We start from the raw sequence: 14,457 nt of genomic DNA, 5'->3' as shown, positions 1-14,457 counted from the left end.
CAACCACTGACCCCGGTAACAGAGCCAAGAGGTCCAAAAGGTTATGATGAAAGGGTGTAAGAGCACAGTGCATGGCAGCTTTCTGCGTAGGTCAGAATATCCACCGCTGAAAGCTCCTACAATGGCCGCACACGCATCAGATCTGGACCAGGGAGCAATGGAAGAAGAAATTGTCTTTATCTGATGAATCCTGTTTTTTGTTTTAACATCACACATTTGGCCTGGTCCATGTTCGCACATGCTTACCTGAAGAAATGGAACCAGATTGTGCTACAGGAAGAAGAGTAAGCAGCAATCCTGCTCCAGTTTCATCACATTAACACAATTTTTCATTTAAGTTATTTAACTAAACCAAGTTGTAAAAGACAATTCCACACCTTCGTAGCCTCCTGTTGCTGTATGTGGACTGCATTTTTGTGCATACACACAAATACAAGCACAAAGGGTACAGTTCGATTATTTGATAAATGTGCATTAGATACCCCCTTGTGGTGGTAAAAATACTGTCACCTCATATATTCATTATTATATTATACAAAATATGAACATTTCAACCACATTGTACATTTGATCAGACTGGCACAATATAGTTTATTTACTGGCCCCATAACCTCAATGGTAACAAGGATAAAACCTAATAAATTAATATCATATACTAGTACATCACAATTAAGTATTCCATAAACATGACAATTTCTTTTGGATTTCCTGCACAAAACCCAATGGCAACAGACAGCTTCAACTACACTGCATGCAAAGCACTAACTCTAGTGAAGTCTTGTATTTAAGTTAAAAATGGTCGAGCTGCGTAGAGGTAATTGGAACATTGTTTTTGGCATGTCGTTTGCCTACGGATTGCATTTGTGGTGCAGAGTATACTTCTAAAACTGTCCAGTTACTGTATAAATGCAATAGTTACAGTCAGTCATCGCTGTAACGTGTTTAGAAATTCATTCTTTCACTTGTTATTAACGGTTCACACCTGCCACTGAATCAGGCTGGATTAATAAGCTATAAATGAGACATTGTCCAGTGTCTTGTCATAAATTACATTAAAATCAGCTTTAAAAATAATTGTCCCCAGCCATCCTGAGACCACTGAGTCATGCTTTGGAGAGTCTCACCCCATAATCCCGGTTTATAATCTGCACATTTCTGCCCATATGAATCGGCCCTCACACTGTGGACTGCTCAGAGTCATTATTTTGCCATCTGGATGTCTCCTTGGCTTTTGATTTTGTGAGTATGGCACTGAGATGCTCCTCAGCCATCTAAAGGTTTTCCAAGGTACACCATTGTGACTTCAGTGTTGCCATAAACAGCAGAAACGGCCGGAAACAGGCAGGTCTTGGGCAAACCCCTGAACGCCACGCCGAGAAACTCGAACCCTCGTTCGAACGCCAGCGTCTTGTCGTCCATGTCTAGAATCACACGTATTCGCTCTCCTATCTGAAACAAAAAAGCACAGCAAGGAAGCTATTCAAAGCACATCCAGTATAATATTCCCTTTTTTGCATGCATTCTGAAGGGACAGTTCTAAAGCGGTGGTCATGTGACCCAATGACTCGAGCTAAAGGGCATGAAGCTTTTCCATGCTGTATACTCTACCTTCACGTAGGAATTGTGTTATCACTTCATCACAATGAGTAATTATTGTGAGAAGGAGAGACACTTCATCATAGGTATGTACAGCAATGTATAGTGTTCAATACTATCTGTGGTGTCCTGCATCTGCTGTCTGCTGATCTCAGAACCAGTCTCTTCTCTAGATTAAGGGGTCCTTTCTTTAACTCTGCCTAATCCATTCATTTGATTTTAAATAAAATAAATACAAATATTTCTTTAAAACCTTTCTTTACAGCAACACTACTTCAGCCTACTACAAGCCTACAGCAGAACTCTCAGCTAGGCTTAATGAAATAACACGTCACTTTCTTCAGTACAATATTTATGACGTTCATCATCAGATAATCTGTTACAGGATGCCAAACATTCAACTGCCCAACACTAGCTGTGATTTAAAATGAAAAATATGAGACGATGAATAAAACCATTTTTATTTTCTCCCTAATGAGTTGTCACTCAGAGTATCTTTTGGTTCAAAGTAGCACAAAATGTTTCTGTTCCTCACATACAAGGTTTATCCTTTATGTCTGTGACAGCAAATTCTGTCTGAACACCGTACACTGTGTAGCTGGCTTTAACCAGTTAAATATAAGGAACTGACTAAAAAGAAATATATAATTATCAGATTGTAATAATTATTTTTAGATATCATTGTAGATGTTTTACATAATTCTTACATAATCACTCTCCATCGTTATTAAAAGAAAATCTTCTGAAACATTTCACATGCTAAACTACAATGTTTTTAAACGCTAGTTCCTAAATTTGACTCAGCCACATCAGACAGACATGCAGAGAGCGATTGCTGATATAAATAACATCAATAACTGGCACATGGGAGGAATTTTGCCAGCTCACCTGGTACTTGGGTGCGTTATTGCACTGTGGGAAGTTTCCATTGACCTCTCCATTGTGAAGCAGGTTATTATCAACAAGATTCCAGCCCCAGCTCTGATCATCACTACCCAGCAGTGCAACATAGCCCTGGCACTGCATGGGTGCCCTTTTGGTCGCGATGCCAATCACTGCCACTGTGCCCAGCGGCCCCTCCCACCAGATTTCCCAGGCATGCCTGCCCTCCGAGAAGCCGATTTTTGCACGAGCACCATCGGTACTCTGAGCAATCGGGTTACGGTGGAGTGTGAATCCATTTTTCTTTATATACACATTCCTGGAGCAGTCGTGGGAGCTCAGGGCATGCTGAAATGACTTCAACTGGGGAGACAACAGAAAGGAGAAAGAAAGTGTTTTTCATCAGCCACTACATTAATAATAATGGACACTAATAAGGGTTGGATGATGTTGTGGTCTCGTTACCTGAGGTTTTCAATATTTTAAACAAAACATATTTGTTGTATATACTTTCTGAAATCTAATTTTTGACTGGAATGAAATTTGGTCCTTTACAGTAAAGTCAAGATGACACGCTCTAGCACACGTGACTTGTTTTATAAGTCACGTGTGCTAGAGCGTGTCATCTTGACTTTACTGTAAAGGACCAAATTAACTGATAATAATTAACTGTTGATTGATAATTAACTGGGTCAGAATATATGACTATATAACATCAATACTGCACAGCTACCGAATGCATCATTAGTGTTTTGATGACACTGATGGAGTGTAATGTTACTCCTTAACACTGCTAGTTAATTAAACATTAATGTATATTTGTAACACAATTTCAATTCTTCCTCATTCAATATGTTAATATTTAAAAATAAATACTGTTAAAGAACATGACTGTAGCCAAACTACATGCTGTGATTCAGAGTAAGTCCTCATGTGTTCTTGCCCTCAATAGTGAGCAACTCTACTTAGTTTTTATTGAAAAACAAAAAAGAACAAATAGAAACGGTTCAAAGCTGTTATTGGAATTGAACACTTTGTCTTGTGTACCTATAGAAACTGGTGTAAATCAGCTGTAAGTGAGAGAGATGTTCATGTTAGAAATGTGTTACTTCTGAGTTTTACAAAAAAAAAATACATCTAATCTAATTAATCAGAACATTCATTCATTCATCTTCTACCGCTTATCCGAACTACCTCGGGTCACGGGGAGCCTGTGCCTATCTCAGGCGTCATCGGGCATCAAGGCAGGATACACCCTGGACGGAGTGCCAACCCATCGCAGGGCACACACACACACACACTACGGACAATTTACCAGAGATGCCAATCAACCTACCATGCATGTCTTTGGACCGGGGGAGGAAACCGGAGTACCAGGAGGAAACCCCCGAGGCACGGGGAGAACATGCAAACTCCACACACACAAGGTGGAGGCGGGAATCGAACCCCCAACCCTGGAGGTGTGAGGCGAACGTGCTAACCACTAAGCCACCGTGACCCCCCTTAATCAGAACACACGTAATAAATTCTGGCTTTCTTGATCTTATTCCAGTGTAAATAATTCCAGCATCAACCCCAACACACACACACGCACACACACACATGCACACACACGCACACACAGTGTTACACACAGTGTTACACACAGTGTTACACACAGTGTTACACACAGTGTTACACACAGTGTTACACACACACAGTTACACACACACACACTGTGTTACACACACACACACACACACACACACTGTGTTACACACACATACACGCACACACACTGTTACACACACACGCACACACGCTGTGTTACACACACACACGCTGTGTTACACACACGCACACACACACACACACTGTGTGTAACCATCTCACTGTGTTACACACACTGTTTTACACACACACACACACACACACACACACTGTGTGTAACCATCTCACTGTGTTACACACACTGTGTTTTACACAAACACACACACACACACACACTGTTACACACACACACACTGTTACACACACACACTGTGTTACACACAGTTACATGCACACACACTGTGTTACACACACACACACACTGTTACACACACACACTGTTACACACACACACTGTTACACACACACACACACACACACTGTGTCTCACACACACACACTGTGTTACACACACAAACACTGTGTTACACACGCACACACACACACACACTGTGTTACACACACACACACACTGTGTTATACACACACACACACACACACACACACACACACACTGTGTTATACACACACACTTATGCTATACTGCAGTGATTGAATTACATTGTGATTAGAGAGGTTATTACATTACTCTGATGTTAAACTCAGTCACAGGAATTTCGTACTGCGAACTGAAAACGTGTCAATCACCGGACGTGATCGTGTCTAATGCAGTGACGTCGTGTATAAAACAGTCTGATTGACTTTGTACTATTTACACGTGACGTCATTAATAAAACTCGAACAGCCGGCGCTTCTGTGTACAGTGTGTGAGCTGTAACACTGTAATGTGTCTAACGCAGAGATTTATGTCGGAATGGCGCTGTTTTGTGCCTCTGATCGACACGTAAACACGTAAACACGTAAACACGAGCTAAAATCCGTGTAGCCGGAAAGCTAATGTTTATTAAGCGACTCGTCACGTTCACGTATCCAGATTAAGCCGAATTACAGCTACAGATGTAACACTATTAGTGTGTTTATATCTTACTTTTCCTTTGTACGAGGTGAGATTACAGAGGATGTCTGAGCGCAGCGCCTCTTCGCTGAGTAACCGCGAGCACTGACTCCTCCACACCTCACTGTTCTCATCCGACAGACAGCTGTTCCAGTGCCAGCAGACCAGCGAGCAGCGCATCACGTCCGAAAGCTCCAGATAAGAGAAAATGTGCTCCAAAACGCGGCTCGGCAGCCGGCCGGCGACCCCCGCAGCGCCACATGCCGCGCCCGAGCCCGAGCCGCCAGCGCAGGCGGCAGCAGCCGCGGCCACGCCGGACATGTCGAGCTGCAGCTCCGCTCACACAACTCGCTAATGCTAAGCGCTAATGCGCCGAACAGCAGCCGGTCTCGAGCTACCGGAGCCGTTCAGGACCAAACCTCGGTACCCGTAAACACATGTGTGCTACAAGAAGCGAACCGAAACCATCTAACGTGTTTGTACGGAACTCAGCAAATCTTGGTACCATTGTAAGGTCCTAGTAGGGTGTATACTAAAACACAATAAACTCGAAAATAGTATGTAAATATTTTATATAAAATACAGTTATTTATGTAAACAAAATGACAAGTCTTTTATTGAACATTTTCCCCCATGTGTGCTGTTCGGAACTAATAAAACACCATCGTTTCATAAAATATTACATTCCTTCAAGGACCTGGTTAACGATGACGTCTATATTATTCACGTGGCTCTTCAGCGACAGAGGGCGCACGTGAGGCTTAATAACTAATAATAACCACGAATGATGTAAACGTCTAGTGCAGAAGGTATTCAACTAAAATTTAAAGAGGTCCAATAAGAGAAAATTTCTTGAAGCAAAGGTCCGGAAGATCATAATGTCTAACTATTTAGTGTGATATATATTTAAGTAGACTAGTAGTTGTGTCAACATCTGATTGTCAAATCAAATAAATTCAGTACAATTCAAAAACCTTTTGACAATATTTATTGTCACGTAACATAGAACTGAACATATATATGATTGTAGATATGTATAACGTTCTCTCATTAAATACATAAAAGTAGGGCTACATTTCAAAATAAGAGAAAATAAATAAAATGTGAACATTGTGTGTTTAAATAAAGTGCTTAACTTTCCCTTTTATATCTCAGTGAGAGAACTGAGCTCTAGCTTGGCTTGGGTTAGGGTTAAACCTGGGCTTGGGTTAGGGTTAAACCTGGGCTTGGGTTAGGGTTAAACCTGGGCTTGGGTTAGGGTTAAACCTGGGCTTGGGTTAGGGTTAAACCTGGGCTTGGGTTAGGGTTAAACCTGGGCTTGGGTTAGGGTTAAACCTGGGCTTGGGTTAGGGTTAAACCTGGGCTTGGGTTAGGGTTAAACCTGGGCTTTAATGGAGACAGGGCCGCTCTCATACACATGTGGAGGTGCTCATTAGTGACCCTGGAACCATATTTAGATTTGATTATGTTCATTGTAGAGAAATCTGCCTCGCAGTTGTATGTAGAGCCAAACATGGTCAGGATGTATAGGGCTACTTCACTCAGACCTGGGAAAGCTGTCTCAGGGACGCTGTCTTCAGATTTGAGTGGATATGTTTGTTCAAATCCTTTATATTTGGTCTCATAATGGTGTTTCACATTGTCACTTTTAATATGAGACACTGATGAAGTGTGAAGTGTGAACAGAAATCAGTCTCCGTCTCACTCGTCTGTTTCTCTCCCTTTCTCCGTCTCACTCGTCTGTTTCTCTCCCTTTCTCCGTCTCACTCGTCTGTTTCTCTCCCTTTGTTTTCTACATGTATCGCTATCTTTCTTTCACGTGTAACTTTACTTTAATTCTCTCTCATCTGTCTTGCACTGTTGAGTCGCAGTGTTTACTTCAGGAATACACAGACTTGATTGGTCTGTACGTTTCCATCACCTTTACCGTAAAGACTGCAAAAGCTGCGCCGTTAAAATAGAAGCGCTTCGTCAAGTTTTAAATCATAACCTTTTGTTTTGGCTGTAGGTCCGCGGTCCGCCTGTTAGTGACCTATGGTTTAGTGCATAAGACACAAGAACATAGTTAAAAGTCCCAATAAACAAACTAATACATGTGCAACGCATCTGTTACCTTCAGCACCGAGGACAAACCCCATGATAAATGATAGTAAACTGATTCACTGCATAATTTAACTGTATTTATCAGGATCCTGATGACCAGGACCACAGACCACAGACCCAACATCCACATCCAGTCTTCTCAGGGATCAGAAGTGTACCAGTTTCAGGCTGCACAAAAATTACTCTTTTGAACCAAGAAGTCATTTTTTTTTCCAAAGAGCGAATATCCAAAGTGTAGAGCTTACTGTTTAGTTTAGAACAATTGCTTTTACTGCATTTATTTCCTTGTTTAGAAATAAAAAGACTGCTCACATCTTATGCTGTATCAGGGGATACAAGTGGTTCCTGGAAATGCTTTGATTTTTGCTTGTTCAATGGAAACACATTCTTATCACAGCAAAAGTTTAACGGACCCTGACCACTGCAGCTGCAATGGCTTTCTCACAAACAGTACACCTAGGAGCAGTTTTCCTCCTGTACTAGATATGAGGGGATGTGGTAGCCTAGTGGTTAAGGTGTTGGGCTACCAATCGGAAGGTTGTGAGTTTGATTCCTATGTCCCCTGCCACTGCTGGGCCCCTTAGCAAAGGCCCTTAACGCTCAATTGCATAAAAATGAGATAAAAAGTAAGTTGCTCTGGATAAGGGCGTCTGCTAAATTCTGTAAATGTAAATGAAGCATCGATTCACTGACCATTGTCTAAATAGAGACTGGTTCACACAGATCCATCTCAACATTTTATTATTCTGAAGTATTCTAAATTTCCAGTTTTATGGTTTGAGTGTTATAAACAAATGATAACAATTGATAACTATACAAATGTTTATTCATACCCATTTAGGACATCTTTATCATATTATTCTTGGGACAATGACAAAATGAAACCCACATGATTAGGTTATATAGACAGACCACAAACTATCAGTCATTTAAAAACATGACACAAAATGCTAATTCAACTTATACAACATGCTCATTTTGAGAGCCTGCCATTTCGGCTAGAATGTCAGTTGTTCTTGAATATACAGACATACACATTTATTATATGATCTGACTCTGGACATCATTTTCCTATTCATGCTGTATTAATTCGATCCAGGGCTCGTTTTAGATTAACTGGTTTCAAGTAACATCTAGAATGTGTTCAGAACTTGCTCATACGACAGACCGCATACGACTTGGTTTTGTCTCTACAGTTGAGAGAGAAGTTGGGTAGCTCCGTCCACATTCACCGACTCCTGTAATTTGTCTTTTGACATCTGTAAAACAAATTTTTTGACAAAATCTCAGTCAGCTGTGATGACGTTACATAACTATAATCGACCTTTACTGTCTCTGAGTCCATTTAGTTCTAGATGGCTGTGAAACCCAGAGGTTTTTTCTCCCCCTGCCAGCCCACAAGTAGCACAATTGGCAATAGTGTTGTATAAAAGAGACGTTTATTTACCGATGCTTTTCCTGTAGATTCTTTGGCTGTAGATTTTGAAATACTTTTCATGTCCCTCTGAACCTCAGAGAAAATCTGATTTAAGTTCTCCACTTTCTCTTTTTTCAGGGTGTTTATCTGGACAAAAATACAGCGATGAGTCAACTTATAGTTCAGAAACCATTAATAATCACTTGTACAGAAATCCACAAAAAATAAAAAAATAGAGTTAATACTGAAAATCCACTTTATTTATTTATTTATTAATTTTTTGAACACATTGAATATCCTTGGAAATAATTCCATGCAGTCAAATAGTTTTGTTCATACACAATTTACTTCTTCATTCTTAGTTAAAGTCAAATAATATTTTGTAACTGAAAACTGATGGAAGTTGTTATTGTAAGTGTTACATGTTTTAATGAAGTCTTCACTGGCTTGGTTTTAGACTTGGGCTTGGACTGTTTGGTAGCCACTTGAAAAACATTCTGATGTTTTTTACCCTTCTGTTTATTCTTCGCCATGTTTTCCTGAAAAGTTAGCAAACAGAAATGAGTCAGATTGTAAACAGTCAGTTACAGACGCACAGATAAAAACAGACTGCATTAAAGCCGTCTAGCTGAAGTACAAATGATCTGTTTACATGTGGAGACAAACAAAAACAATGCCCTTTAAATAGAAAGTGAGGTTTGAGACACTTCAGCACTTACACTTGATATTCTTCTGAACACCGTCTCAGCACATGTACTTAAAGCGACATCTTCTTCTACTGCTTAGTGTGAGCTAGTAAACAAGAGTAAAGAGCATTACTGCCATCTGCTGTGCTGTCAAAGGAACTTACTGTTTCCACTCTAACTTCATTATCTTTCTATAACATCATGTCATGATATGTTTTATTCTTCTTTTACTGCACTAATTACAACTGTGTTATTAATACAATAAAACAATAACACATCATTTATATGTTGTTGAACCTCTACAAAACAATTTAGTTATCAGTTACAATAGCTATTAGCTGTCCTTCCATAACCAAACTCTTTTTTTTATTTTTTATCACTCTTGAAGTGAAAACAAAAAAAAACAAACAATCTATATATATATATATATATATATATATATATATATATATATATATATATATATATATATATATATATATAAAAGTTATATTTTTTAGCCTATTAGACGGAAGATGAAATAATAACCCTCAATACAACCAGCTTAAAGTGTAAAGATTCCCCTTCATGGGAACTAAGGGCTCCAAACATTAAAGTAGTAGATTGGAGTGGAAGAACAGACCCAGAAAATGTGTTGTTATAAGAGCAAGAGTTGGCGATTAAATCTGAAATGGGATGCTGAAAAGCACATACATTCTATTCTATTCTATTCTATTCTATTCTATTCTATTCTATTCTATCATCTATAGCACAACTGTACATACAATTTATTTATTATTCTATTTTTTTTTTTCAATTTATTATTTTATCTTTTATTTGTATTCGTATAGTCTATTTGTATTTATATAAGCGTTTTTTAATTTTATTGTCTGAATGTTGTTGTTGTCGCTGTGTATGTTACATAACTATAATCAGGGCCAGAGCCGATCCTGACCTCCCTGGGGCCCTAAGCAAAATTCTGCTAAGGGGCCCTTCTACCTGCCCCGTGAGCCATGTAAACCTTTTGCCACACATTCACACTTGACACCCCACTGCTCCCACTACAAACCTCCCTCCTTTTAAAAAAAGTTTTCTCCATCTCTCGGTCAAAGAGTAAAACAATACAGAATAAAATGACGTATAAACAAATCTTTATTGAATGGAATATTTTAAATAGAATTTTGAGTTGAATATTAGCAATTGAATTTAAAGTGAATATTAACATTATCTTAAATAAGCAGTTAATAATAAAATATAACAAATTAATATATATATATATATATATATATATATATATATATATATATATATATATATATATATATATATATATATATAGAGAGAGAGAGAGAGAGAGAGAGAGAGAGAGAGAGAGAGAGAGAGAGAAATAACTTTTAACTTTGGTTCCCTCTACAGTCTGGGCATTTTCAGCATTGTTGACACCAGTGTATTTGGACTGTCTGGAAGAAACTGACACCTGATTGAGAGACTATAAACATTGTAATTTAGGAGCGCTATCACACTACTTTTTGTACTGGTCCCCACACAGATGTTGCTGCTGGAAAGCGCGCGTGTCATTTCGTGCACGATTGCACGTGCATATAAACGCTTGTTCACGCGCGGCGCGGTTATCGAGCTGCCGTTTGTAAACACCGGTGCCCTTGGGCGTTTATTCACGCGAATGTTCACGCAATAAATTGTTGTGTGACAGACAGACAGGCCAAGAGATGCACTGGCAGCACTGCACAGCTAATTTAACTAGTCCGATAGAGACTAGAGACAGAATCACAACTTAACTTTACTGTTATTTGCTCTTGCTGACATCAAACCTGAAGAGAACAAGTTTACCTGATTGCTGTTCTCACATTTCACTCTCATTTTGTTTCTTTTTTTCTTTTCATGGCCAGATGTATAGCTCTGCTTCATATTGTCATCTACACAGTAAACATTAACACGCGCTGTAAAATGAGGCAGGAGGAGGCGGGGCCTTGCGTAATTTGCGTAGTGAGCGTATAGGACCGATCGGCTCTGATCAGGGCTGTCAATTGTCACGTATTGAGAGTGACAGTCACGCATTTGGGTCTTTTGTGACGCTCTCCCGCCACACATTGTATTTGTCACGCAGAACAACATTTTGACTCTTTATCATATATTTAATGTATCTGTCCGCACCGCTGTCTCTATGGAACCGGGCAGGAATCAAGCGCGTGTCCCCTGGAGGGCAGGCACTAAATTCCAGGGGTTTCGTTACCACGACGTAAAGTGGGCGTGTTTCCGGAGGTCTTGGAAAAACGCCTTCTTTCAAAAACAACAGCATGCTATGAAGGACAAAACAATCATACAGGTTGATTTATTTTAGAAAACAAATAAACAACCAAAAACTACGGTTATGGTTAGGGTTAGGTTTAGGTTTAGGGTTAGATTATCAAATAGGCCACGCCCACCTGATGACGCAATATCTGTTACGCTGTACTGAAATCCCTGGAAAAAAAGTGCCTGCCCCCTGGAGTTCTTAGTCGAGACTGACAATTATCAGCCAATCAAAAAAAGAGTCTACACAATAGCCAATCAGAAAATAGCACTATCTGGGTAAGATTTAACGCAACAACCAATGAAAAAAACCATTCATTAGAGAGGGTATTTTCGATGGTCGGGTTGAACAAAGCCTCAACACGAAACAGCTTGTCTGTGGACGGGACATTGTCCTCAATCAGGACACTAAAAATGTCTGGGCTTGAGCAGAACTGTTTTATATGGGAGCAACATTACAAATAATAAAGGAGTCCAAAAAGGCAACAAACACCAGTCATAATCTCTCTCTCTCTCTCTCTCTCTCTCTCTCTCTCTCTCTCTCTCTCTCTCTCTCTCTCTCTCTCTGTCTCGCTCTGTCTCACACACAAACACACACACACACACACACACACACACACACACACACACACACACACACACACACACACACACAAATGGAAAGTGGGGTGGGGGGTTGCTGGGGGGTTGGAAATGTCACTCTTGCCTGTCTTCAAAACTTGAGAGCCCTGTATAACTATAACTATACATCACTATAACTGACCATATCATTTGTGCTTCTGATTCTGATTCTGATTTAGTGGTCAGGTTTCCACAAACATTTGGCTCTTTGTTTTGATTTGAAGTTAAGATCATGTATTATTGCTTATGCTCCTTTGGAAACATTTTGATCTCTCAGTAAAGGATATGCAAGCATTTATCTGTAAGTATTTAGCAATATTATTCATTTTACAATGTTAATATATTGCAATATTTACTCTATAATGTTTGATTGTTTCTCTTGGTAAATGGTTTTAGTTAAGTCAAGTCAAGAACCTTTTATTGTAATTTCAACTATATATAACTGACAAAGTAGATAGTAAAATGAAACAACGCTCCTCCAGGACCACGGTGATACATAGAACAACATACGGCTACATAAAACAGCACAGAGCTAATGACTGAACGTAGGCTGTCCTAGTACAATAAAGTGCAGCGTGTGCAACCTGGTGCAAACAGTGCAAGGCATGAGACAGTGCAGACAGACAAAACAAAACACTACAGGAAAAAACACAAGATAGCGCCAACCATACTATGTGCAAAAGTACTATGCAACAGTACAAAAAATACTGTGCATACTGTACGTTGTACAAAACATTGTTCAAAAGAAGGTTGTAAACACAGGGTTCTTGCAAACATATACTTCTGATAAAGCAGCAGTTGAGGTATTGAATGTGGTATGCAGGAGAACAATTTTAATAAATGTGCAAAACAGCAAATTGATGAGTGTGCAAAACAACGATTGCGTGTATATATTTGTGTGTGTGTGTCTGTGTGTGTGTGTTTGTATTCATTTGGCAGCAGTTCAGTCTGGTCGTGAGGAATGCTTCGGTACCTTTTCCCAGATGGCAGGAGGGTAAATTGTGTGTGTGAAGGGTGTGTGGGGTCATCCACAATTCTGATGATCAATTCACTATCGCTGCAGGATCTTTCAATCAGAGACAGTACAGATCCCAAACCAGACAGTGATGCAGCTCAGGATGGTCTTAATGCATTAATGCACTCTGTAGAACATGGTCAGGATGGGGGGAAGGAGATGGGCTTTCCTCAGCCTTCACAGGGGCTCCAGTGTTTAGTGTGGTGGTGCTGGAGATGCTGTTCCCGATCCGGACTGACTGAAGTCTCACAATCGGAAGTCCAGTATCCAGTTGCAGACGGAGGTGTTCAGGCCCAGCAGGCTCAGCTAATAGCATAATATATCTTTAGACCATCTCAGCTGATTTATATGTGGATGAATGCAAACTTGTTTATAGAACAAAAATTTAAGCATTATACAAATGCCGATTGAGTATGTGCATGGACATTTTATATTTATTGTATTTATACTGTACATATGACCAAACGTATGTGGAGACCTGACCTGACCATGACACCCATGTGTGTTTGTTAAGGAATGTGGTAGCCTAGTGGTTAAGGTGTTGGGCTACCAATCGGTAGGTTGTTCAATTCCTACGTCCACCAATCTGCCACTGCTGGGCCCCTGAGCAAGGCCTCAATTGCTCAGTTGTATTAAAATGAGATAAAATGTAAGTTGCTCTGGATAAGGGTGTCTGCTAAATGCTGTAAATGTTAAACATCCATAGGCATTAATATGGATTTGGTCCCATCTCTGCTGCTATATTAACGTGATTTTTTCTTGGAAGCCGTTTTTGCTACAAGAGTATTTTTAGGTCAAATGGTGATGTCGGGTGAAGAGTGCTGGTGTGCAGCGAAGGTCTTTTATATTAGCCATAATTTTATAGACCTCACATTTGGCACAGTGGCAGTGCCACAGTGGCAATCATGCTGGAGCAGATTTTGGCTAGTGAAGAGAAATGCAATTAATCTGAAATTGACTTAGGGGAGAGTTGGACACAAACCAACACTTTCTCTAGTTTGTGGTTAATGTTTTCATGTCCCACTGGACCTCAGAGAAAATCTGTGTTAAGTAGTTAGGGTTCAAAGCATTTTTCTTCTTTCACACTATTTTTATATGCCTGGTATAAACATGTGGTCCTGTTTTATAAAGAAAATATTTCATA

General features: G+C 39.7%; 2 protein-coding genes across 2 annotated transcripts; both read right to left on the bottom strand.

Annotated features, from left to right (window-relative positions):
* Nucleotides 1–559: 559 nt before the first annotated feature.
* Nucleotides 560–5,692, bottom strand: fbxo45 (F-box protein 45). The gene is made up of 3 exons (XM_060870919.1): nt 5,216–5,692; nt 2,485–2,841; nt 560–1,449 (listed from the first exon to the last, which is right to left on the bottom strand). Exons 1-3 carry the CDS (start codon nt 5,501–5,503, stop codon nt 1,264–1,266), a joined length of 831 nt encoding a protein of 276 aa, XP_060726902.1. The 5' UTR covers nt 5,504–5,692; the 3' UTR covers nt 560–1,263.
* Nucleotides 5,693–8,009: 2,317 nt separating this feature from the next.
* On the bottom strand, nt 8,010–9,494 carry rbis (ribosomal biogenesis factor). The gene is made up of 4 exons (XM_060869342.1): nt 9,422–9,494; nt 9,125–9,241; nt 8,733–8,849; nt 8,010–8,544 (listed from the first exon to the last, which is right to left on the bottom strand). Exons 2-4 carry the CDS (start codon nt 9,233–9,235, stop codon nt 8,476–8,478), a joined length of 297 nt encoding a protein of 98 aa, XP_060725325.1. The 5' UTR covers nt 9,236–9,241; nt 9,422–9,494; the 3' UTR covers nt 8,010–8,475.
* Between the last annotated feature and the right edge of the window lie 4,963 nt (nt 9,495–14,457).

This window comes from Tachysurus vachellii, chromosome 5 (assembly GCF_030014155.1).
Source record: "Tachysurus vachellii isolate PV-2020 chromosome 5, HZAU_Pvac_v1, whole genome shotgun sequence".
Classification (NCBI taxonomy): domain Eukaryota; kingdom Metazoa; phylum Chordata; class Actinopteri; order Siluriformes; family Bagridae; genus Tachysurus; species Tachysurus vachellii.
The sequence above is the reverse complement of the archived record's forward strand: the minus strand, read 5'-3'. Positions and strand labels throughout refer to the sequence as shown.